The sequence below is a fragment of the Diadema antillarum genome, unplaced genomic scaffold (genome assembly GCF_040938485.1).
Source record: "Diadema antillarum isolate AM-2024a unplaced genomic scaffold, OU_Dant_1.0 scf00000108, whole genome shotgun sequence".
In the NCBI taxonomy this organism is placed as follows: Eukaryota; Metazoa; Echinodermata; class Echinoidea; order Diadematoida; family Diadematidae; genus Diadema; species Diadema antillarum.
The window spans coordinates 1,094,332-1,121,852 of record NW_027270997.1 but is presented as its reverse complement, the minus strand read 5'-3'; the positions used below and the strand labels follow the sequence as shown (position 1 = coordinate 1,121,852).

Below are 27,521 nucleotides of genomic sequence, written 5' to 3'. Positions count from 1 at the left end.
AGCAACAATCACCCGGTTCACCATACTGTTGAAATGCCTGGAAGGGTATACTGCTGGCAATGAGTGGATCCATGTGAACAGGGTATCAAAGCACAAGTCAGCTGATGCTCATACTAACATCCCTAGATAGTTCGCATCTTAAGTTTAATCTCATGGTATGTCTTTAACCACTGCTCTCGAACCCTGATTCAGGAAGGTAGTCACCGACATGGTCTTTATCAATGCGAGATCCACTAATATTTCAGAGCAGATTTGGCCTCTATCCTGCACTGCTAAAAGTTGAAGTGTCTGTAGCACCATATTTCTGCAGGTTAAACATGATATTAATGCAGTCTTCATTGTCATATTGTCGACAGAAGACCAAAAGGAAATCTGCTCTCTACTGCTTCATTGAAGCCCACATCTGAAGTCATTAAAAAAATGACATTGGTCAACAAATAAGGTCCACAGGAAGATGTGAAAACATTTATATTTTCCTGTACCCTCTCTGACAAAAATATAAAGTAAAGGAGAGAAAAGTGAAACACATTCTTTGGGGGAAAAAATCCTCAAAATAGCCAACCAATTCTGACATCACCTTCCTACATCTCTGGAAGCATGGGTGAGAGATGTTCTTTTGAGACAAGTCGGTCTAGAATTGGTTGATGGATTCTTGGATAATGAGAGTGAAGAGACAGAAAAGAGATGCTATAAATAATTCTGATTACTACCAAACCAGAAAGTCTACAACAGTACAACCTATAGTCATATACTTGAAGCTGCAAAGTATAGGGTAGCATATCAGATCACAGGGATCCAGAAGAAAAGTAACGAAGACAAACAGGCCAACAAGGAACAAAACACATCGGGAAACTGCTACTTTGATTCTAAAGTTGTCTACCAGTATCTAGCTTATATCCACCTGAGCAAATTTTGCTTCGATAAATTCTGTTAGATGCCTGACAAGTACTCAACATATTCCAAAAGCACTTAACTCCAGTTTATCTACGTACAGACAATAGCAGACAGTATTACGAACATTGTTTCTTAACTCCATATACATAGCATTTTGTTGTATGCAATACTGTAAAAACACATAAGTTTGCATGCTCTGTCCCTCAAATTTTGCATAACGTGCACCACCATCCATCCGGAATGGAAGCCTCTCAATCAGAGCAGGGTGTTGAGTGGCAGAGCGGGCAGGATGGAATCTACCATGTTGACCCAGAGGTTGGCGCAGGTCGCGTGGTACTGCCTCCCTCCGTAGCTCAGTTTGTGGCTGTCCTCGGAGCGGTCGAAGGCCTTGCTGCGCGAGTCCACATTGAGGAGGCAGACGCCACACGCCTGGGGCGTATTGCTGGGTTCTGGCCGCAGCATGGCCGTCTTGAAGACAAAGGAGCCCTCGTTTGGCTGGCGGAGGAGAAGGTATGGAATAACGAAACAAATACACTTTTATCAATGAAACATAAAATGCATCAACATATGGTTAATGTAGTTTACAGAAAGTGGACACAACTCTTTAATTACTTCACAAAGAGAAATTGAAATGCAGATACACAAAAGAATAAATATATGAGGAGAAAACAACATGAAATTAACTATATTTTTGGTTTTTGATGCCACAAATTCTTGTTCACTTGTTCAAGTTCTTGTTCATGATTATCACGATATTTTCTTTTCTCAGAAGGCACAAACACTATTTCAAGTAGATAATGGACTTTCACATGGCTCACAAGTGAAACAGCCTAACTTTATCAATTTTGATTGAGGAAAGGTAATTTTTAACAAGAATCAATGTTATACATTAAATGACCATACAGATGAGACATACATGTGTTTTTTATCCCCTGTGTCTGCTCTTCTCGGTCCTTCGTTTTTTAGCATTTTATCCCTTTTCTTTTTCTTTATCATTATAATTTTCTTTTACAAGGGGTTGGGACTTGGTCCTAATAACCACCTCCACTTGACATGAAAGCCACTCTGCACGATCTCATTGCTGGTACAAATCATGAGAATCCAGACAGAATCTTGTTCATTCTTTAATTATGATGCCCTTTTGTTCACGAGAATAAACTCGATACTGAGTTTAATCAGATTTAACGAAAGAGTAAACTCTACTCAGCTATGTATACCAACCTTGATGGAACTAAGTTGCAAAAAAGCTGACAGATTATTCCAGATTTGATTGATATCCTTCTCTAGTTTTCCTAGAATGTCATTATCGATACCTGTTCACAAAAATAAACAAACATAGAAAGCGATGATGAGCAGCACATATTGCAGCTGAATGTGCAAAAAAGTACAAAACATTTTCTTTGTATTCTTTGCAAGTGCCAATTTTCACTTGAACTTTGTTTAATGCACGGAGTCTTATATTATGTCCTAGCTGTTGTAAATGTTTTTGCTTGCATCAGCATTCTTTGGTCAACATTAAAGAAAATTCATCTTGATCGCTAGTGCATTAAAACTGTTTATAGATAGATAAACTGCATAATGTCAAAATTGTAAATAACAGATACAGAGCCTATAACCAAGCACAAGAAGCACAACAGTAACACCACCACCAACAACACCACCATCACCACCACCAACAACACCCAATCATATGCTGCTAAGATTTAACTTGAACTAGAAATGTCGCTATGGCGACTGATATGTCTCCGCCATAATGCATGATTCTCCTCATAGGTCTAGATAGTTCATGTGGACAATGTGTGATTACATTTTCACAAAATTGGTAAAATATTACAATGACAAGTTTGTCACAAATGTGTTGAATGTTCACCTTCCTTGACCTAGGTTTAATTGGATGAATAGGAGAGCATGTATTTGGGATTTAAGGACTTTAACTTGACTTTGACCCATTCATTCGTTTATGCATTGAGTAATTTTCAAGGTATGGAGAAAAAGTGCAATTTCTGTATTGAATGGTAAATTGTTACCATTTTCATCTGGCCTTTGACCCTAAAATTCATAAGATAATCACTGTCAGGCAGAACATGCATAAATATGAAGTACATTTCAAGATAACTTGAGCCACTTCCAAGATATTGAGGAAAAACTTAGTTCAGCACTTTCAGTTGATCTTTGACCTTTTGACCTTTGAGGCAAAAAACAAAAGGAAAAAAAAAAACTTTCCAGAGAATCTCTGTTAGGTTATACATGCATACACCAAGTGTAAAAAAAAAAATCCTGCTGGCATTGCATAAACATGAGGGAAATGGTAAAATTTTGAAGTGTTGCCCTTGACCTTTGACCCCTGACCTTTGACCTCATGAACCCTATATTCTCTAGATAATCACTGCCAGTCAGTACATGTACATATACTATATCCCATGAAGATACCTTGAACAATTTCCAAGGTACAGAGAAAAAAAGTGAAGTTTTAATATTTTTACTTGACCTTTTGATCTTTGACCTTTGACCTCATGACCCAAATTTTCATCAGAAAATCTTAATCGGGTAATACATGTATACACTCAGTTTAAAGAAAATATCTTCAGGCATTGCATAGAAATGATGGAAATAGTGAAATTATATGTATTTGACCTTGACCTTTTGACCTTTGACCTTGAGCATGTGCACCCAAAAGTTGATAGGCACAACTTCACCCCCCAATACACATTCATGCCAAGTTTCATTAGGATACCTCAAAAGGTTTTGATAGTTACCCTGTCCACAAAATTCATTACGGACGGACGGAAGGACGGACGGACGGACGGACGGAAGGACGCACGGACGGAAGGACGGACGGACGGACGGACAAACCGAAAACATAATGCCTCCGGCACCACTTCGTGGCGGAGGCATAAAAACTACATACAGCTGTATAACCATTTAGAACACAGGTATAGATTGCTACATAATAACTATTTAGAACAAGGGGATAGATTAATGCAAATATTACTATTCAGAGGCTGGTTACAGGTAAGTACAACCATGAATGCAAAAGGTGGGCAAGAGAAGAAGCTTGTTTTGAACGCCGTTTTTCCACTTTCATTTGCAATGAACAACTCCTTGGGGCAGAAGCTCAGAGCTAAAGAGGAAGAGGAAGTATTCTTGTGATTTTCATGAGAGCGAGCGAAATGACACAGCTATCAAAGGGTAAAATCCACTCACCCAATCCCTGGATGGAGGTTGTGATTCTGCAGGCAACTCTGTAAACTTCAATTACGCCTGATTTAAAAAAAAGATACAATAGAAAGCAAACAAAGTTATAACAATATAAATCAATAATTTTTTACAACAAACACATCTGCACAAAAAGCAGTTGACATACTTTTGAAAAACAGAAGAGAAATGTGCATGCTGTTTTGCATCAAGGATGAAACAATGTAGACTACCCCTAAGTATTGCACACTGTGATCTCTTCAATCATTATCATAATATTAACATGTGATGGTTGAGAATGACAGGCGCCGCAGAATGTTGCTCAGGGTGAGAGATCGCGGTCAATGCACTATGAAGTCCATATCTGTATTACATTAATGACATTTATCAAAACGAATCAAAAGAATCATTATATAGGTCAAGCAAAATGCATTACTGAAAATGAGTGGAACTTTCACCAAAGACACAATCAAAGCATGCCATTGATGGGGGAAGCAGCAATGATTACGACACATGTGATAATCACTGAGAAATTAACTGAGCTCACCGGTGAGGTAGTCGATGCCAGCCGCTGACCCGATGACCTCGCTGCACACAGAGGAGCTGCTGATGTTGTTGAAGATGGAGTTTGCCTTACTCATGACCTCATAGCACTTGCTCAGACATTTCTCCCACTCCGATGCATGCCTGCCTTCATCCTAGATATAACATATATTCCCAAGAAAGTGGGTGTGACTTCAACTACAATTTGCTTGACATATACTTGTAGTGACTCAACTAAATATATATTTAATTCTATCTTCTCTCATTAATCAGGGCAAACGATAACAGTAAAAGCTGCACTCAAGACATCTCTTCCACTCTGATTCATGCCAGCCTTTCTCCCAACCGACTACTGTAAATGGAAAACTATGATTGACTCTCATCAGTCAGAGTTATAGCAATCAAAGTATAAGCCAGGGCCATTCATTATTCTACCTTAGTTTGAACCTTGAAAAGCATAGCACAGCAAAATGGAACCAACAATCACAGAGTACACAAATATAACAATCTAGTTCAAGCTTGATGACTGCTGAGCCATTGCAAACTGACACTTTCTTGAAAATCAAAAGATGCCATTTCTCATACATTGACCCTATGACCTGAGTCTCAATGCAGTAATTGGGGTACTCACAGATGAATCACCAGCAACCTCCGAGTATCTATCGCCAAATAGAGTCGTGTCAGGTTTGACCGCTGCAGGGGGAGGGTGTCCACTGGATGGAAGGAGTGCCATGGTATTTCCTCCTGGCATCACAGAGGGTGCTGTATGAAGGGGGAGGAGCAGGGTTTGGTAGCCAGAGTGATATAAGAGACAGTTAACATACATAAATTTGACTCCATTTGTGACCAAACACTACTAAAATTGAACCTAAGTCATGTTAAAAAATCCAACATCCAACATTTAATATTATCAAATCTAGTTTGCATCTGCGGAAAGGAAGGAGCCTGTTGATGTGTGAAGCACATCTTGGACACTGTATGACCATCCTGTCAAAAACATTCCTTTGCAATAGACTTGTCATCAGTGGCAATGAAGAAATTCTGTTGCACAGTGAGCTAGAAGTGAAACACAAATGAAATCTGTGCAATGTCATTCATCTATGAACAGTTGATAAAACATTTAGTGAATACCTGAGATGAATGCAAACATAGTACTTTGTGTGCATTTATCTCATTGAAAGATAGTAAAAATGGATGCCAGCAAACAAAGCCAATGATACCTTTGCTCAGTGGAGGAGGCTCAGTAGATGGAGCTGCAGTGAAATCTCCAAAGGAGTCTCCCCTCTCTCGGGGTTCATCTGCACCTTCTTTTGATTTGGAGTCGATTGTCAGCTTCAGATCAAAATTCTTCAGGTCCAGCTCATTTATGGAGCCGATGGGAAAAGCTTTGTTCGTTGTGCTGACCGGAGTGTCCAGGGTCAACTCCAGTTTGTGCGTCTTGCTCTGCAAGGAATCAGCATTCATTCCATCACCAAGACTCAGCCCTTGTTTGCTCACCCCTTTGGGGGTGGGGTCGATGGTCTCAAAGTGCGTCTGGTAGAAGTCGGACCCCGTTCCGTCCATGCTTCCCTGCTGCGTTGCTGACCCAACCTGCTCGAAGGGATCAACCACCGACAAATCACGCAGGGCATTGAAGCGATCGTCCTCCGGAGCTTCCTCACTGCTTGGAGATGGGGACGTCATGGGAGGCGGTGTGAGGCGGAAAAAGTCTGTTGAGGATGTTGTTGGCTGTGCGACCACACCAACTCCTGGCAAGATTGTAGAGGGTTTCTGCAGAGGAGCTTTAGTCGTTCCTGTCTGGAAATCTCCAAAGGATGAATCCTGGCTTGGTATCACTGGGTCTGGCTTGTCGGTCACAAAAGCATGGAGGCCAGCAAGGGAGGAATACTTCTCAAATGTGTCTGAAGACTCCTCAGCATTGTTCTTGGTATCTCTACCACTGCCTCCATCTTTACTCCTGGAACTGAAGAAGCCTTCAAACTCTTCCTCGTGTGGACTGGACGCCTTTTGATCCTTGTCTTTCTTTGCAGCCTCTGCCCAGTCCGAGCTCTCCCGTGGTGGAGAAAAGGCTGCAAACCCTTGGCTTGGTTGCTGAGGCTGATCTCTGGCTGAGAAAGATTCAAAGAGGGCGGCTTGGTTGGCCGGGGAGGTAAAACTGGCTGCTTCCCCTGCAGATGCCACAGGGATGCCAGGAAGAGTTCCTCCAGCTTGCTGGAAGTCAGCAAACTCATCATCATCCGTCCCACCAACAGCTGGAGGTGGGAGGGCAACTGGCTCGGTGTCAAAGAGAGAAACTCCAAGGTCTCGGAGAGCAGCATAGCGATCATTAGCAGTTTTCGACTGCATACCCTGTAGATTGGACTCTGATGCAGAATGCTTGAATGGCTGACTGCCAAGGATAGATCCAGGCTTTGCTGCAGAGCTGAGACTAGTCTTTGAATCAGAGCCAGCAGCCTTGAAATCGCCGAAATCACCAAAGTCGTTGTCTGCCCGTAGCTGCTCCTCAGACCCGAAGGCACGAACTGCAACACTCCCACCCTTTGTTCCTTGAGGCGGGGGCGGTATGGCAGCAAATATCCCACCAGTTTTCTCTCTAGGTGGGACCAGAGCTGGAATGTGTGCAGCCCCAGCAGACACACTGGATGAAGCCTTTTGTCCTGGTCCAGGGAGGGTTGGGATGGGCTGTGGAATGAGGTCCAAATCCCTATGCATGCTGTCTGAGGGCGCCGACTTGAAGTCATCAAAGGACTCATCCTCATCATCTCCCTCGGTAGGAGTGTGATCTGTACATGGCAGAATTGTGTAAGAACATTTACAGCAGTATTCATATACAGGTAATACAATATATATCACACATTATGTTGCACGTCAAAATTGTCTTAAAATGTCATATGTGAAATGCACAGCCATCATCCACTCCACAATTCATAAAGTATAGGCAATACTACTCCAATTCGTCAACATATCAAACAATAATGTTGTGGTATTCATATTAAAAAAAAAAACACACAAACACACAAAACACACACACACACACACACACATAATGTATATGTTCAACGTGATTTGAAATCATGCTGAATAAAATAGCTCTGCATATCCTATCAAATTTAACCAAGTATGTTTTGCAGCAGCTGTGGCAATGTTCAAATAACAGCTACAGTGAAACCTGTTATAACAAGGTCCGTGGGACCGGCGATATTACCTCGTTATAACCGGTACCTCATTATAACCGTACGCATAACAAACAAAGAAAAGCATAAGCACGACGTCATATACCCATCAATCAAACTTAAGAATATCCTTTGCATTGTTATTACACAATATTATGGATCATTATTAGTGAGAAAATATTGTGAAAAGGGAAATTATTTGTGAATTGATATAAAAAAAGACGAAAAAAGCAGGGGTTGAAATGCGTTAATTTTTTTATTTTTCTTCCAAAAAATCTCTTCGCATAATAGCTGCACATTATATTCTTGAGAAGCAGGCCTACTTGGCAGGATCATATTCATGATTCTTTCTACACCTATCTCTTCCTCTTGTATTGAACCATTCTGAAAGAATGACATTTTTTTCGTTTGTGAAATACAGTATAAAATGTCAATGAACAAAATGAGATTGTATAAAATGCGTTTAAGTTTTTCTAAACATCAGCGCAAATAGAGTAACATACATGCGTTGTTTACCGTAACTTGCGAGGTATTTTACGCTGTTGGTGCCCAGTAGTAATGCGATGATCATGAATCATTTCGGCTGTAATCCTTTTATACGATATATAATCATTGCACCCAAAGGGATTAAAAATGCGTCCTTTATTGTCTTCCGAAAATCTATTCACATTTTGTACATCCGTTCTTGAAAAATATGCGACAGGGTTGAATTTGGAAGGTTGTGATCCTTCTTATGCAAATCTGTACCTCATAGACCATTCTGAAAGAAAGAAAAATCTTCATTGTGAAATGTAGTGTTAATTGACAATGAACAAACCCAGATCTACATTCAACCTGTTAAATGCATTTGTTTCTTTTTCTGAACTCCGACTCAATTAAGTAGATTAAGTATTATTCAACTATTCTTACGCTACTGTCACCCGGCAGGATCGCGATGATTTCATTAATTATTTCCGCTTTAATCATACACACTCATATTTACATTATCATTTGTTACATGATAATGAACAAACCCAGATCTATTCAAATTGTTACATGCGTTTGTTTCTTTTTCTGAACACCGACTCAATCAAGTAGATTAACATGCGTTATTCAACTATTTTTACGCTACTGTCACCTGGCAGGATTGCTATGATTTCATTAATTATTTCGGCTTCAATCATACACTCATATTTACTAGCCAGCAAAACAACTGGAAGTCGGAATTAAAAATGGAAAGGATATAATGATGAGTTGAACACGCATTCCAATTGCCCATTTTTGGTCATGAGTGTCACCACCTGAAAAGTTTTTGAATGTGTTATTTTTTTTTCTCGTTGCTGTGTGGTCTGACCTAATATCACACACGCGTATCTTGCGAAAAAGAAAATCGAATGATGTTATTCAATAACTTGGTAGGAACATCGGAAGGTTTTTCTGTGTCTTATCGCGTGGTTTAGAAGAAAACACAGAAGGAACGGTACTCTGCAAAACGGGAAAGAGACATGGATAGCGTGAATTCGGTTTTCAATGTTTCGTTTGTCACGTGTTTGAAAGCAGCAAGTCGAGAAAAGGAACCTCATTATATCCAATCAAATTGCTTTTTTTTTTCTTTATCATGATGCACCAAAATTGTCCTCGTTATAACCGGACTCGTTCTGCCATAGGTTTACACGCACAGGAAAATGGGACCGACGCGATCACCTCGTTATAAGCGGTTCCTCGTTACAACCGAACCCGTTATAACGGGGTTTCACTATATTGCATCTTAGTGTTAACTGTGCTACAAAAACATGAAATTGGTCAATTAGTGTCATATCTAGCCAATGCAGACAAAACAAACTGAATTATTAAACAGTAAAAATTCTACCTCTGATATCCACCTTAGTTTGTCATTCTGTCTATCCTTGGACCTAGCTGTTTTTTGTTTGCTTGTTTTTTTTAACCAAAATTTGTATGGTTAAAATCTCATCATCACAAACTCCTAGAATGACATTGACCTTTGACGATGGACAAGGATATGTCACACTCATGAATTTCCTCCATATATTGCTGTCATAGTTACTGCCCTTGCAAAGCTTACACACATTCCATTGTTTCAGTCACAACAAACATAGACATTTTAGAGATTCATCTTGCTCATACTATTATGTTCATAAATCAATTGTATAGAAACTTACGAATGTTTTTAGATTGTGACTTTGAATGCCAGTGTTGACCAGATCTACCGCAAGCTCTATCACCCTGACACAACAGTCATAATTACTTCTAACACATGAAGACTTGTCTGTTACTGTGTGAACTCTAGCCCAACAGACTTGGAAGTTATCGAATAAGAATAAGGAACTCCCATTCCACTGTGCATGGAATTATAAGGATATTATCAGGAAAATTACCAGCCAGTTCAGTGGACAATGTGCATTTACATAAGAATCCGACTATGAAAAGCAACTTTGCTGCGTCACTTTCTAAAAACAGCATGAAACGTTCATATCTAATCTAGCAATAAAACTACACAGTAGGGATAAGACAACACTCCATACAATGCCAGCAACTAGCTGGAATAGGCCAATTCCAGCAATGCATAATATTGTGAGAAAGGCATTCCATGAAAACCTAGTTGAATAACCAACATGCTCATCATTTCATTTCACACATAGTTTGGGGTCACACAGAACGATATGACCATATCCTCGCCGCAGTTCGGGAAATGAACGTTGTGGTTTATACAGTGATCGTCTCGTACAAGCACTGTGCATGTGTCAAGTGAGGAGCATTGATTTTCGAATACGCTATTAAACTCCACTTAACGTTGGCTCGCTGAGCTTTGTTTTGCTGAAATTTTCATTGCATAATCATGTGGTCATGCGAGTAAAATCAAAAAGGTTTTCAGTATATGGAGTTGACACCATATGTCAGTTGAATGTCGACACCTCTCTCATCGAATGCACGGACTGCTTTTGGTGATGCAATAAAAAAATCCCCAGTGTTTTGCGAGTAAACGTTACTGCTCAAGCTCCTTGCATGAATTCTGTAGATGTCTATGTGCAATACTGACAACTGACATGTTACCGGGACAAGACAAGGAAAGCTATTCTTATGATGAACGTTATTTGTGGCCGTGCACCTCAAAACAAACATAAAGTCGCACACACTGATTTTGCATGAGGACTGAAAATATGTGAAATGGGTCAACCTAGCCGAACTTGACTTTTTCCTATTTTCTGAAAGAGCAGGTCTTCTTTTACATTATGCTAAGATTTGGTATCATAAAACGGGCAGGAAAGTGTGTTTTTTAGCAGTTTATCTTGAACATTTTTGGTAGAATAGTGTGATTAGGTGTGTCTTTAGAATCCCTTTTTCATTTCTGAAAAACCTTGTCCACACTCTTCACTTTCAACTCTAATAACTTTTGAAAGGATAGCACTACTGCTTTGAAAGTTGGCATTGATTATGGACAGAATGTGTTAATGAGGCATGCTTAATTTCAGTTTAATCTGATAATCTCTTCATTGTTGTTACTCTGGTGGTTAACCTCCTGTTTTTTTGTCCCATTCATCGCACAGCCAGCACGGTTTGGTACAGATTAAGCGCTTGAATAGACACTGTACTTCAGAGCCTCTTTTCTCAGTTCACACTTTTCCTGATTTTGTGCTTTCTTTCCAATATTTAGATAGGTTAGGAGAGTCCATTTGATTTGAGTTATACATCATTTTAAAGCTTGAAGTCTGCTCTTTCAGAATATGGTCTTAACTAAAAATTCATGTCTGCCGACTTTTTGTTTGTTTTGAGGTGCAGGGTCACATTTAGTATGTTCTTGTAACTGAAATCTACAGTTGTATTTACTTTCATTTTTTTAAAATCCAATCAGCTGTAATTTCAATGGGTAAATAAATCTACATAAATTTCTCCACATCATCTTCTCTCTCTCTCTCTGTCTTTCTTTCTTTCTCCATCTAAGCAGACAAAATCAAATTCAGAAGTCATGATGAAATAAATGCTGCACATTGGAAAGATAGTAGGCCCTAATGGCATTTCCTTGAAGGTATGAACCACCAACATGCATGAAAAAAAGTTGCAGATTTGAGCACAAAAAAAGGCTCTTAAATGAATGATGACTAAGTCCAATCTCTTGACATGGCATGCTTTGACAGTGTGTTTTATGTTACTCTATTACAGGAGAAAAATTGACAAATAAAAAATTGTCACTTTTGATTTAAAGGAAAGACAAGTTAGAAAAGTTGTGAAGCTCAGTAGAAACCGTTTCTCTAAGTGACACATAAGCTGTTACACCTGTAAAACTACTATATTTGCTATTATATAAACCAAAGGTCATGCATTGCTACACCCCAAAGTTCCAGCCGACCTATATATAAAAATTAAAAAGTCACTTGTGACATCCACAAATACATTTGAAGGTCTCATTTTGATCATATCAAGAGCTGGATTATTGTCAGCAGAGTGTTAGCTACTACAGATGTGAGCGAGTGCACCATGCAGCTCTCAGAAGCACTGCCAGAGGTGGAAGGTGACTTGGCCGTATCATACTTTTAAAATCTAAATATTATCGTTTCAAATACCATGTAACATGCTCCAAAATACCACCATTTGCACTTCTATTACTGAAACCTACTATTAGGATGATCTCGAGACACAGACTGTTTTTGCAGACCCAATTTTTTTTTTTTTTTTTTTACCATACATTTACTGCACCCCCTATATAACTGCACCCCCTATTTACGGGGTCTCTTATTCTGTTGAGGATGAGTCCCGAGTATATACTCGGGCAAGTGTCTATGGGAAATGCGTGTTGTAGCAATATCAAACCGTCCTCAACAGGTTAATTTGAAAAAGAAAATAACAAAACTGTGGTCAGTACAGCAGTAAATATGGTATTTCTGGGCAACATTTGCCCAGACGGACCAAGCACTCGTCTGACCACATGCTAATTCCTATCCCCTTCAAACTTAATTTGGCTGGGTATAGTGAAAGCGATGCAACTTTTTCCCACTCTGATGAAATTCATTCTTATTAATTCTTGTGTTTGTTTTAATCATCATTCTAAAATTTGCAGGAACTGTTGAAGAACATATTTCCATTATTAGCCTCAAAAGCTAAGATCTGGATTTCCTCATGAGCATGATACTCACTTAAAAACACACCCATTAGCAACTGAACTGCCAGAACCGCCCTTTCTTTTTTTTAATATAGTTTTGTTTTACAAATTTTCTTGTGTTTTTATATAGAATATATAATTATGTGCTTTACCAATTTATTTATTTATTATTATTATTATCTATTATTATTATTATTTTTTTTTGGGGGGGGGGGTTATAAAGAATATATAATTATGTAATTTGAAAGAGGTCACAGGTCAACAAAGCATGTCAGAATTCCTTCTGTGACACACCATTCTCTTGGCAAAGTCTTAATAGGCTTTCAAATACACATAACTTAAATATCATAGTCAAAAATAAACATGCAGTGAGCTATTTTAATCATTAATAAAGTTGTCAAAATGAGAGCAATATCACTGTACCATCTAGGGAACCATAGGCCATTATGTACAGCATCTTCATTTGCTATTAAAAGGGCTAATGAGACATGATCTCTTTTTGTCCTGGCAGAAATGTTAAGCTTCAGGAATATGAAATGCTTTGGTGATGGGAATGTTTAAAGGGGATGGCTAGTAACTGATCAGTGGGAATCAGTGGGAATGCTGAGGGACGATTGTTCCAATCCTTGTGGGATTCATTTAAGAGTACATTATATATCTATTCTTGTGTGAAAATTATTTGCTTCAGAATGGTCTCATATTCAAGTAATGTGCAGTTTAATGTTTTCAGGTAAGCGTCCCTGGTCAGTGACGGGGCATTAATCTGCACATTACTTGAATATGAGACCGTTCTGAAGCAAATAATTTTCACACAATAGTAGATATATAATGTACTCTAAAATGAATCCCACAAGGATTGGAACAATCATCCCTCAGCATTCCCACTGATTCCCACTGATCGGTTACTAGCCATCCCCTTTAAACATACCTAAATTCTTTTTCTTTTGTGTTTTTGGATTTGTCAAGTGGTATAGTAACATAATTATCTAACAGGGCAAAAAATGTTTTTACAATGATGCCAATATTTTCTTGAATTCACCTAAACCACAATCTGTTCTGTCAAACCATGATTAAACTTATTCATTGAATGCCAATTATCTCAGTCATGCCAAATAATGACTGTATTCATTTTTTGTTTGTTATTCATTTTTTTTTTTTTTTTGGGGGGGGGGGGGGGGGGGGTGGGGGTTTCTAGGGCACACTGTTTACACTTTATCCTAGTCAGACTTACCGGTTTTGATTTGCACCATGACTGGCACCATATGCATAGATCTAGGTTTTCAAATGCTTTTTATGTATACAGACAAACTTCTACAAGGCAAAATATATGACAGAATACACTACTACATATCTGCTCAGAAAATTAGTTCCCTTGACTCCAAAAGAAAACTCGTTTGTGCAACATTGAGTACTTGGCAGACTGAACCACATAAAACCATTTGAGGTCTGCTAACTGGTGGTATTGGACAATGCTTGCAACAGAGTGCATCAAGGCAAATCCAAATGGTCTATGTATCACAATCACTTCACATTTCTAAGACAGAAAGACATGTGTGAAGATATCACTGATGGTAAAAATACTAATGCTAAGTACCTTCTCTATGTAGGCACATAATCTCATATTGCAAACCTCTAGAAATATTTACATAGCTCTTAGAAGCTGTACCTCCCATCAGTATGAATTCTACCTACCACTAAAGCAACATCACATGCCTAGTAAGACTGGATTTGAAAGGGTTAAATATCTCTGCTATCTTTTGGCATGAGTCCAACTCTGCATGTGGTTTACCAACTATGAACATCACATCACTAAATTCAGCACTGACTGGTGTATGTCACGAGAAGGAATGAAAAGCACTTTACTGATGAATGCATTGGCTGATGAAGGGGAAAAAAAAGGAAAACAGGAAACAGTAAAACAAACCACTAAGACAGACACATAATTTTCCAAAAGGATAAAATGATAAGAAAAATCATAAAAATGCATGGAATACAGCAGGCTATATCTGAAACCACACAAAAGGGGAGAAACTGAGGACTAAATATTTATACCAACAAAGGAACAAACAAAACAATTTAATAAACAAAAATGCTATTAAGATATGACCAATCCAACAACAACGGGAAGAACAGATATGGAGAGGATGACTCTTGAAATCTGGCATGCGGGATTCACCAAAGGGGGATGCTCCACAATCACAGGTGGTCTAATCGCCAGGACAACACGAAATAGCGAGAACAAACCTGAAAGAGAGCTGGAGGAGGCGGAATCGTAGGACCGTGTGGTCAACTTGTCGTATATGGTGTTCTGGTCCCAAATAAAGGGCGAGCTGCGCCCGCTTGAGGGGGCAGGAGAATTGGCAAAGATGTAGCAATTCTCCTCTACCCATGCCAGACAGACAGACAAGGGGGGAATACAAGACAGAGTCGAGAGGTCAGGGGTGAAAGGTCATTCCACAGAAATATGTTTCGAGTTTCACTAGAAAGCTGCCCCTGTGACCAAGTGAAATCTGGTAGCGAATATTAATTTTAAAGGAAACCCAAACCCAAAGAGCAATGTGGATTGAGTGAAAGCAGCAACATTAGTAGAACACATCAGTGAAAGTTTGAGGAAAATCGGACAATCGATGCAAAAATTATGAATTTCTAAAGTTTTGGTGTTGGAACCACTGGATGAGGAGACTACTAGAAGTTATGACATTGGTGTGGACAACAATATAAAGAAAATATAAAGAAAATTCCTCAAAAATTCACTTTTCTAGCATAATGAAAGAGCACCTGACTAACCGCTTTCAGAAAGCAGGGGGAATAATTGCTACCCTAACATATGTCAGTATCAAGTTGATGGAAAGTGTAATTTTCATGAAAAATGAATTTTTGTGGAATTCAATTTATGTTTTCTTTATATTGTTGTCCACACATGACACCATAACCTCTAGTAGTCTCCTCGTCCAGCTGTTCCAACACCAAAACCTTAAAAATTCATAACTTTTGCATCGATAGTCCGATTTTCCTCAAACTTTCACTGATATGTTCTACTAATGATGCTACTTTCACTCAATCCACATTTCTCTTTGGTTTGGGTTTCCTTTAAATCAGGTACCAAGTGTTGGATTTTTATTCCTGTTTTTGAAAGACATCTTCTACCCTTCAAATTACTTTCTCAATAATTGACTGACTGTCATTCAATACTTTGAAGCAGCAGACCCTCAAATGTAGAATTTTCAGTATGTCAGACACCAAAATGCAACTTATTTCCCAAATTTCCATTCCCATCCCATCATAACCACAAACTATGTCAAGCAATACTTTGATAGGGAGTGTATGTGGAAGTTCACATTCTCAAGAAAAGAGAAAACGTGGACAAGGTGCACAAAACACAATTCAAATATTGTTGCAGCATTATGAAAGTCATCCCGTAACTCCAACCCATAATCTATTCTGAGATATAAAGGGCAATTATAACAGACTAAAATAGGACAAATAACATTCATTATAAAACAGGAGAAAAAAATAATAATACCAGATTGGAAAATGATGTCAGTTAAGCAAGTTATCAGTCAGACAAACACAAATATCTAAAGATGCAGTCAGTTGCAGGGACAAAGGACATTCCATGTGGAAATAGGAAAGACTTCAATGGGGCAAAACTAGAGTAAGGTCAAAGGTTAGAAAACTTGTCAGACAGGTCAGGACAGCATCCACATGTGGTGTCAATACAAGGATCGGATCACACCATGAGTTGACGGAGGGCTATGAAATGAGAGTCAAATTGACTAATGGATGGGATCACACGTAAGTCGGCAGCATTACGTTAGTCGGTAACTAGAATGTCACTGTCAATAAACGAGAGGGAGTATCTCTTTCTTCATTTCTCACTTTCTTTGGTTGTTTTTTCCTGCAATGATAACTGAATGAGGAATTGTACTTGAACCCTAGCATAACATTAATCATTGCACCCTGTTCATTGACTCAAAGATGCCAGAAATGGAGGTTTGAATGGAACAAAATATGAGAGGTAAAACAAGGGATAATAAAGTACATACAAAGGCATAGACCACACCAGAGGACACAAATAATTGATTTTGTGATTGATGATACGATGCGGTTTGTCAGTAACAGAAACATTGGGCAAACCCTTTCAGATAATACTCATATTTGTACCTACCTTCAGGGACCTATACACACACAGATAAACCTAAGCTATAAAAATTCTAAATCAATTCTACACAGTCATAGAGCCTTATTACCTGCAACATGTTTGCAATCTCATCCACACACAAAATGCTTTGCCTATGTAAGATGGAATTTTCACACATCAAAAACTGAACAGATCAAATATGGTTTAATAGTACTGAAACTGCAGCAAACTGGTGGCTGAGTTTATAGACTGAGTATTTTGAGGATGAATTCAGAAGGGTAACCTTTGTTTAAGGAGTTATCTGACAATAGTTCTAGTGAAACAGAGGGGAAAGGAAGGGGGCAGAGACTTCCTCAGTACATCAGCTGATTATATTGGAAATGCAAAATATCTGAAAGAAAATATTTTCGCTTCCAACACTGCACACAACCACGAAAGAAACAGAGAAGCTAAGTGGTGATTTTTAATAGTTGTCTCTCTTCAGTGTACAGTAGATGCCAAATAATTTGCAGGCATATCATTTCGCGAAATTGAGAGTTGTAAGACAAATTCCTGGGTGGTTGAATTCGCCATGAAGAATGCAAATATCATACTGCTTGCATATGGTCTGCATGCAGGCGTGCATGTGCACGCAGTAGGCCAGGCACCTGTGTGCAGATGCTGCCTGGCTATGTTGCATGCATATACATGGCATTCATATTTAGTATTCATGATTAATGAAACCAGAGGGTGATATGTTGGCAAGTTGTTATATTCACAAGTTTTCTTGACCTGCAAAATTTGTGAAAATATATCCAGCGCAAAATATTCAGCATCTACAGCAACTGAATCTGATCAGAGTCTTTACCAAAGAGAAGGGTGGAAAATATATGCTCTGAAAGAGAAATATGCAATAGTCCAGCTGGCAGCCATAGCACTGGAGTGAAATAAACTGTAACCCTTGAACTGTAAAGTTTTGTTGTTGTTGTTGTTGTTCTTTAGAGCAAACAAAATCTGTTAAATATCTGTCCAAAATCACAGTTATCAATGTTTTGATTCTCACATACTTAATACTCATGAATACTCGGGGATCAAAATGATTTGTTTACATTTTCAATCTGGTTATTTAATGAGCAGGTGCTCTATATATGTTTTGTGCTGTCATGAGCTTGTTTACTCCTGTATATTTGTCATCATCGAGGAAGCCCGAGAGATGCTGCTCCATGAAAAGGTTCCCTCTGCTACGACAGACACACTCACCCTGTGTGAAGCTCGCTGGAGAGGCTGAGTGCCTGGAGGAGGAGGTGGACACGGCGGGGATGATCAGGGAGGACAGAGTTCCACTGGAGGCCCCTTTCTTTCCCGCCACTGCGCTCGTCTCTGCAGATGAGGCTGAAACAAGTACAGTGAGAACCTAGCATTGCAACCCATACGTCATCCTCAATTTCAACAAAGTGTCTCAAAAATCAAATTCTATGAAAAAAAGTGAGTGACACTTACATCACATCCCATACTAAGTGTATGTCTGTCCTGGTTCATATCACTGGAAGGTTGTTTATTTTGAATTTGCTTCGCAGAGCAAGGAAGACTCAGTTCCAGTTCTGCAGAAACATTCTCTCACTTTCTCATTTGAAATGCTTGCAGAGATTGAATTGTCCTATTGATAGAGTGCTTGGAAATTCATCATCCCATGTCAATACAATATTTCACTTCTCTTTTTATTTTCCTTTCCAGGAGGACTTACGGGCATGAAGACAAACCCAATTTCAGAAATATAAGTCTGCTCTAGAAATAAAAGATAGTGAGGCTTGTCATAATGGCCACAATATGAAGTCAGACAATTAGTGACTAACTCATAGATTGATTCTATTTACACCAAGACATGTACTAGAATGAAAAATTCAGAACAAAACCTCTTCTTGAGAACTGTGCTGAACTGTCTACAATAGACAAGCATATTATTTTGACATGCATGATGGGGTTACACCTCTTTAATAACAAAAGTAAAAGCACATGAGTGAATAAAATGGATAAGACAAAAGTTCTCCAATTGAGCTTACTCATTGCCGACAAAATGCTTGGAGCAGGTGGCATGTCAGCCTCAGCTGCTACAGAGGGCACACTAGGGGCCCCCTGGAAGGGCGCAAAGTCATCGTCGTCACCAGAGGTGGTCTGGGGCTGGGATGCCACAGGAGGCTGGGGTGGGGCTGAGGAGGAGAGTTGCTGCAAGGCTGGCTGCTGGGCGGGATTCTGTGGGCTGAGGTTGGGTACCGGTGCCTCGGAAAGGGTGCAGAGAGCAGGGAGTGATATCTCTTGTCCCTTCTGTAATCCAGGAGCAAAAGGATTAAATACGACTGGAACAATGATAAAGGCTGTCCTAATCAAGTCAAAATAACAATGACAATATATGTATGGGTGCATACAATCTTTCAATTTGCATCCACTAGCTAAAATTGCCACTTCTTTACATATTTCTTACCAAATACCTAAACAATTTTGCAAGAACCCTTGCCAAATACAAATGGAAATATATCATTCAGACTGTTCCACATCACATAAATCATTATAACCTATTAAAATGTAACTGCTTCCCCAAAATGACCTTATATGGCTGCAAGAATACATTTATGCTGACTAGCCATTCCCCCACTCCCTCCCTCTGAGAGGCCCTTCACACATTATCGTTGCTGGCTTGACACTGCAACACTCCTGTTATTACCTGAGCCTGGGCGATAAGGGCCAAGGCCATGAAGAGCTCCTGCGGAATCAGCTGGCCTGGCATGGTGAGGTTGACCATCGACCAGATGTGGCCAAGAAGATTGCGGTCAAGGCCGGAGAGGAGAAAGATGGGGTAGAGGAGGCTCGTGTCGATGGACCCTTCTCGGACAGAAGCCTCCAGGACTTGGCGGTAGACGGTTGGCAGAGCAGACTCATTCTGCAGCCTGAGGTAAGAGTGACATCAAATTATACTAGTTTCAACCAAACTTTGTCCTACTATCAGTGTGCTTTTTCATTAAATAAATCTATTACTCACAAAATCAAATACACAGTAAGATACAGACATAATGTATTTCCATATTGCTGTTGTTCACTACATGAGTTTGAGAATTTAAAGACAGTTAACATATTACTTCATTAAATTTACTTCACCAAATTCAGCACTGAGTTTTAACAACATAGAGTCCTGTTCTATTGCACACCATGAGAGCCTGTGTTGAAGTATCACTCTGACAAGATGATGCAGGGATGCAAAATCAATGTCAGGTCATGGTCAAGCAAAGAATAGACTAAACACTTCAGTCAACAACCTTTGGCAGAAAACTAGTTTGGTGAAGGACACTGAGGGACTTACCAAGCTGGAGGATGGATTGCTCCCGATGGCTGCTGAGCAGGCAGGGGAGCCACAGGTGGATTGACTTGTCCTGTCAGTCCAATTTGTCCGACTCCTACCACTGCTGTTCCCCCTCCCACACCAGGGACCACGGAGGCTTGCTGACTGGGCTCCGCTCCAGGCAGGGTGAACAGTGAGGAGAGGTCTTCGGACTCCTTCCACTGCCGGGCTTTGACACTGGGGGTGAAGGTGCTGGCTGACCTGGGTGAACTACCACCGTGACCTTTGACTTCATTGAGGGAGGGCTTCTGATTGAACCGCTTCCGCTCCTTCTGGGATTCAGACAGGTCTGTGGACTGCATCAGCATGCTCTCAAGGGATTTTCCACCTACGAGGATTACACACATAATACAGGAAGAAAGAGCAACACAATTAACTAATCAACACAAAGTCCTTTTAGATGTTCCATATAACATTGATTCTAAAGAGTTCTTACAATAGCATTCTTTTCCCGAAATGCACATGACACAAAGAAAAAGATTCAAGCACACATACTCCAAAAGTTCCCATCAATGATCATGAATTGACACAACACAAAAAAACAAGACTCCCCCTCCATCCCCCCCAAAAAAAAATCATTCACTACCACAAGCTCATCATAACTAAACAGACTTTATATTAGACAAACCATTCAACCACAGTCTCTGACAATGTACTAGCTTCTTCAATACCTGAAAATAAAGACAAAGACAATCCATGATGAAATAGAACGAAAGAGTACCTGGTTTCTTTGTATTGGGCATACTGTTGCCTTCATCCTGAGGGGTACCAGAGCTTTGAGCTACAGGGAACTGGTTCTCAGTGGTCTCCTGCTGCCCACTGGCTTTGCCGTGTGGGGAGGGGCTTGGACCCCCGAGGAAATCACCAAAGCCATCATCATCATGATCATCATTCTTTTTGGGAGGGGTCTGTGATTGTGCAGCCACGGGCGTGGTCATTCCAGGTTGCATTGGTGGTTGCTGTGATGGAGTGGTTGGTGCTGCGCAAAAACACACGAGGAATATATCAACAATCAAGTATAGGGAGTTCACACTTTGAACCAGCGTACATCTCATTCTTGAGTGGACAACACTGTGATCCTGTCGGAGTTACAGAATGACGAGGGAGGGTCATTTGCCAAGACATCCTACAAAATGGATGCCAACCTTAACATGATCAAGAATGAAGATATCAACCCTGCCTGTGCTTTGCTTATCAAGTGGCACAATTTACTGGTGTGCTCTCTTCACAAATCACCACAGATATCCTGAAACTGATGCAGATATTACATAATCATGTTCATGCCTTTTTTGTTACAATTGGCCTGATATTGTGACAATTGAGTGGAATTGTCTAGCTTACATTACAGTCATGTACAAGGGATATCATCCAATTACCACTGTGGCAAATAAGAGTTACATTACGTTGTTCATGTTCGGAGTCTGTCTTGCTAAACTGCATCACTACTATAGTGCTACAGATCAGGAGAAACAGCCTTGAAGATCATCCCAATTCTGGATGCATACCTGGTTTTGAAGGTGCCTGCAGGAAGTCTCCAAAATCATCCCCCTCCGTCTGATCTGACGAGATGGGTGTCAGTGACGTCGAAGGAGGGGCTGCTTTCTGGAAGCCACTGAAGCCATCGTCCAGACTCTGGGAGTGGGTCAGTGGGTGGGTGGCACTCGCTGCCGGCTGCAGCGGTTGCCTGGCAACCATCACACAGCCTGGCATCATTGGCACCATGCCCACTGTTTGGGAGTGGGGAACAAACCCAGCCTGAGCGGGTGCTTGCATTCCTGTGAGCATACAAAGAAAAAACAGGCAGTGAAAGACTCAAGTCTAAAGACGCATAGTGATACACAATAATGAAAATGATGACAAGCAAATATGTCTATTTCTACATGTACATATTGGATATCAGAGGTGAAATATTAGCTGTCAATAATGAAGATACAATCAGTTCTTCATGTCAAGATAGTGTACAACAACTTTATCACTGATGTTCAAACTTGAAAGACTCTTTGTTCTATTTGACCTGTTAGAATGCATTAATTTGCCATAAAAACAAACAAACAAACAAACAAACAAACAAACAAACAAACAAACAAACAAAAATTGTGCAAAATTTCTAAGTCTAATAATGAGGACTGCAAAATCAGAACCCTTGAGCAAGAGAGAATCCTACAACTCACCATATTGGTATGGTATACCAGGAGCTGTTGCTGGGTGTGGTCCCTGGTTGCTAGGAGATGTCATGAGCCCCTTTGAGAGCAGTTCCCCCATATCCAGACTTTTGGAGCCCAGCGAAGATCTGCCTCCAGTGGAGAACTCCTTCAGCTTCCTCTTCTGCTCCTCCCTGTAGCGCTCTTTTCGCTCCTGTTCTTCCTTCTTCTTTTGCTCCTCAGCCAGCTTTTTCTGCTTCTCAGCAAATTTCCTTCAAAAATATAATTCAGACAATACTAAATCAACAGGGGCTTTGCATCAAAATGTCATGCTTACTTTTACAACAAGACATCAATGTCACTTTCAGAAATTTGTTTACACAAAGAATGCAAATTTGATAGGAGAGATTGAACAATGTCACTACTGACCAATGACTTGTATTCAATCTCCACATCATTACTAATCAGAAAAGACTTGTATACATGAATATGCTTACCACAAAACTGGTACTTCCCTGTATAATAAGGTATCATAGCTTCACAGAACACTGTCAATATACAATATAAGATGTCAAAGATACATAGTAGAGTATCCTATGAACTTTTTTTCTTTAAATTAAACAACATACTACAATGAGTGGATGCATTTTGACACCTCAGCAATCTCTAAGAAAGGCTATGCTTTTATTAGTGGCTGTCTCACTCATTCTGATATAGCTTTTATATATACACATGTACACCAAATTATTCTATTAGCTGCTGTTAAATATGAAGGACCCATTGTAATAATTATGATTACATGCATTCTGAAAACAAATTTCTTATTGATGCTGCTGGTCAAACTCACTTTTGTTGTTCAGCGGTCATGTTCTGAGGGAGGCGAGGACCCATACCAGGTACCATACCTGGAGCCTCTACACCCCTGCCTACGAGGCCGGGCTGCACCATCCCTGGGTGGACCATTCCTGGTTGCCCCATGTAGACTGGTTGCACTGGTGTCTGACTGTAACCAGTACCAGGCTACAGAAGTTTATTTAAACAGAATAAAGAAGTAGAAGAAAGAGTTAAAATGAAGAACATAATCCCGCTACATCTATACAGAATACACTGTTTATATGTAAATGGCTTCATTAAATGTATCTTCTTTGCCTGTTGATAACACAAAAAGCATTAAAAAGAGCAACAAACAAAACAAACAGAAAAAAAATGCGTACAAACAATGCACTCACACACTTAAACATAACGGAGGATACAAATTAATGCTTATGAATACTTCCAGTGAAGATGTTCCATGCTCCTCAAAGTGAATTTGCAGAGATTCACTTCACATAAGTTCAAATTCAGAAAGTAGCATGCATAACTTAATACACCATGACCAAAAATTTAATGTGAATTAAAAGGGGAGGCTTGCCCATTTGATGAAATCCAGCAGCACCATGTATCAATCCTGAGAAGCTACCAAATCTACTCACATAAATGCCTGCAGGTTGCCCAGGGAACATCTGTGGAACCATTCCACCTCCTGGAACAGCACTAGGGGGCTGTGGCATCATCTGGAAGCTCTGTGCCTGTGGCATCCCCATCCCAAACTGCTGCTGCCTGGGACTCTGCACCCCACCGGCCCCTCCAGGTCTCACTGGCTGTGGACTTGCAGAGAAAGCCCCTGGTGGCTGAGACCCATACGGAGGTCTGCGAACAAGAGAGAAAACAGTGATTTACATACTACAGAAGATAGTGCATCATCGGTTTCAGGTTCAAAGGGCAGCGAGTGTGGCAAGGTCTTGAGTGCATTCAATTCATTTATAAAGAGGCTTGGATTATAGGCTCAGTTAATCTACCTGAGCAAAGTTGTGTTGATTCTTGTTGTACATCTCATGGAAGCAAGAGACAAACACTTTTGAATGTGTTGGTTTCAGATTTCTATTTGAGCATTTGTTTTTTTTTTCAAAGCCCTGATGTTTCAAAGTAAAGAGTGACTACCAGATCGGTTATTGGGGAAACATTGATATCAACAAGGACTTTCATGACACTGCTCAAAACAACTCAATCTTTAGATTAATCATTCAGATTTTGCTTGCAGAGTGGCATATGCTGCGATTGCGAATTAAAAGCTCACAAAGAGTGCAGTTTTAAAGATAATAAAAAGTTTTGGTACCTCAAAAGTTTCCTTGAATTTCCTTGTCTTAGTTTGTGTTTCAGGTTAAAGTACCTTTCATATAACTAACACTGTGAGACTTACTCGCCCCAAAGTGCTCTCATGTCTTAGTAATCATGCAATTAACTGCGACCAGCAGCCCCATACGCATAGCGACCAGCAGTCCCATACGCATAGCGTAGTCAGGCTTCGCATTGTAGCATTCAGGATCATGACAGATTTAGTATCGCAGGATAAATGTCAACTTAAAATCCCAAAAATTCTTCAATTTGAAGACTTACCAATTAAGGTAAAGTATTGAAAACAGGCTTCGGGCAACGTTTGGTTCTGCCTATAGTCCCTTTCTGTTCGAATTGATGACTGAATGTGACTCAGTCGAGAGGACCTTGGGAGAGCTACGATATACTGAATACTACAGCCAGTGCATGCGAACACATCACATGCGCACAAATTTCAAATCCATCAACGGATAAGATGTTTGTGTGCGCATGCGCTGGCCGTAGTAGTCAGTGTAGTAGCTCTCCCAAGGTCTTCTCAACCAAGTCACATTCAGTCATCAATTCGAAAAAGAAAGGGACTATTGGCAGAACCAAACGTTGTTCGAAACCTGTTTTCAATACTTCAACTTAATTGGTAAGTCTTCAAATCGAAGAAATTTTTGGATTTTAGGTTGCCATTTACCCGCGATACTAATTCTGTCATGATCCTGAATGCTACAATGTGAAGCCCCATTAATACGCTATGCGTATGGGGCTGCTGGTCGCAGTTAGCTATGCGTACAATGGGCTGCACGCTGCTGGTCGCAGTCAGTGGTTTCGTACAATATTTATCGACGCCGTACGGCGACGGCTCTGGTACGAAACCATTATTGCATGATTACTAAGACATGAGAGCACTTTGGGGCGAGTAATTCTCACAGACAACATACTTTAACGTGAAACACAAACCAAGACAAGGAAATTCAGGGAAACTTTTGAGGTACCAAAACTTTTTATTATCTTTAAGCAGCAGAATGAAACTCAATATCAGAGCTTCCAATAATTGATTTTGTTCAAATCTATATGGGTGATTGAAAATAAACTAAAATAGAATCATGCAAAGTATTTCCTGTGATTTTGGTGCAATTTGATAGCATTGCATAAAAAATATCCACATCACATGGTAACAAAGGTACAGTGTACATTAAACAGCGCCTGATTGGTGGGTGTGCTATGAAATAGAACATCAAATGCGCTATGACATATAGCACACCAATCTGTAGCCCGACCAGACGCCGTGCAGAGCACGGTTTTTATTTACAGTGACTGGGGAGTCTGGGCTGTGTTTAAAGGGAATGCCAACCCAAAGAACAATGTGGATTGAGTGAAAGCAGCAACATTGGTAGAACACATCAGTGAAAGTTTGAGGAAAATCAAACAATCGATGCAAAAGTTACACATTTTTAAAGTTTTGGTGTTGGAACCGCTGGATGAGGAGACTGCATACTAGAGGTTATGACGTATGAGTGGACAACAATTCACAGAAAATATAAAGGAAATTCAACAAAAATTCACTTTCTAGCATTATGAAAGAGCATTTGACTAACTGCTTTCAGAGAGAAGAGGGAATAATTGCTACCCTTAACATACGCCAGTATCAAGTTGATGGAATTTGTAATTTTCAAGAAAAAAGAATTTTTGTGGAATTTTCTTTATATTTTCTTTATATTGTTATCCACTCATACGTCATAAAACCTCTGAGTAGTAGTAGTAGTAGTCTCCTCATCCAGCGGTTCCAACACCAAAACTTTAAAAATTCATAACTTTTGCATCGATTGACCGATTTTTCTCAAACTTTCACTGATGTGATCATGTGTTCTACTTCTAACGTTACCAATTGAATGTTGCTGCTTTCATTCAAACCACATTACATTGATCTTTGGGTTGCCGGTTGGCATTCCCCCTTTAAATACCAATCTGGAGCTAATATTATTACGTTGTGTCGCATGTCTGCATTTAGAATAGAACTTACATTTATATTAATAGATCTAACGACGAATACGAGTTGATAATTTCAGTCTTCTGAGTATTGTCTTCGCCGTTCATGGTAGCCCGGTAGGCCTTAGCGTATTTTCGCAGGCAGGCCGGCCGAACAATGCACAAATCTCATGGCACTGCACTCAGTAGATCACTACTCACTCGACTCGTTATCGTCCCCTCCCATTCATCGACGCGACGCCCGACGGAGATGCAAGGTGAAAATATTAGTCATCAACAGCATTTCTTATCTTTTTTTTAACACTACTGAGTTTTAAAAAAAAGGAAATCTTTAGTTACCTGTACGCCATGATAACTACTGCAACCGTGACCGGTGATTTAGATGAAAAACGTTCAATCTGCTTGAAAATACAACTGTCATTTCTCCTGAGCACGTCTTCTGCTGTGCTAGTGGCCAGTGCTGTTGTATATGTCACGAAACCTATTGCTGTGTAGATCACTCCATAGATTGCGATAACAGACGGTACCTCGTCCCAAAATCGCTCACTTGTGCATAAGCAGGTACAATATCGGATTCGCCCAATGCATCGCCTCTTTAGTTCACCAATCATTATTTTACGCCCGCCTACGACACTCTCCTCTTTTGGCGAATTTTTTTTGCAGGTGGGCAAAATATAGACAGATAAGTAGACAGTATATGGATGGACAGATAGACAACTTTTGCAGATTTACGTCAAAGAGAAAAGTCAGTAATGTGAAACAAATAAAAATTCTTGGTGTTGTTGTCCAGGATGACTTAAAATGGGATTCTCAAGTAGCCTCTATGGTTTCCCGAGCT

At 39.9% G+C, this 27,521-nt stretch overlaps 1 protein-coding gene across 1 annotated transcript; it reads right to left on the bottom strand.

The window, feature by feature from the left end:
* Nucleotides 1-1,092: 1,092 nt before the first annotated feature.
* On the bottom strand, nt 1,093-27,132 carry LOC139719269 (synergin gamma-like). Its single transcript, XM_071630695.1, has 17 exons — nt 27,023-27,132; nt 24,025-24,241; nt 23,400-23,572; nt 22,583-22,824; nt 21,917-22,186; nt 21,133-21,390; nt 20,373-20,739; nt 19,740-19,962; nt 19,081-19,342; nt 18,281-18,412; nt 15,145-15,282; nt 5,853-7,415; nt 5,264-5,373; nt 4,637-4,787; nt 4,099-4,155; nt 2,116-2,207; nt 1,093-1,389 (listed from the first exon to the last, which is right to left on the bottom strand). The coding sequence occupies exons 1-17, from the start codon at nt 27,031-27,033 to the stop codon at nt 1,150-1,152; spliced, it is 4,506 nt and encodes a 1,501-aa protein (XP_071486796.1). The 5' UTR covers nt 27,034-27,132; the 3' UTR covers nt 1,093-1,149.
* Nucleotides 27,133-27,521: the final 389 nt, after the last annotated feature.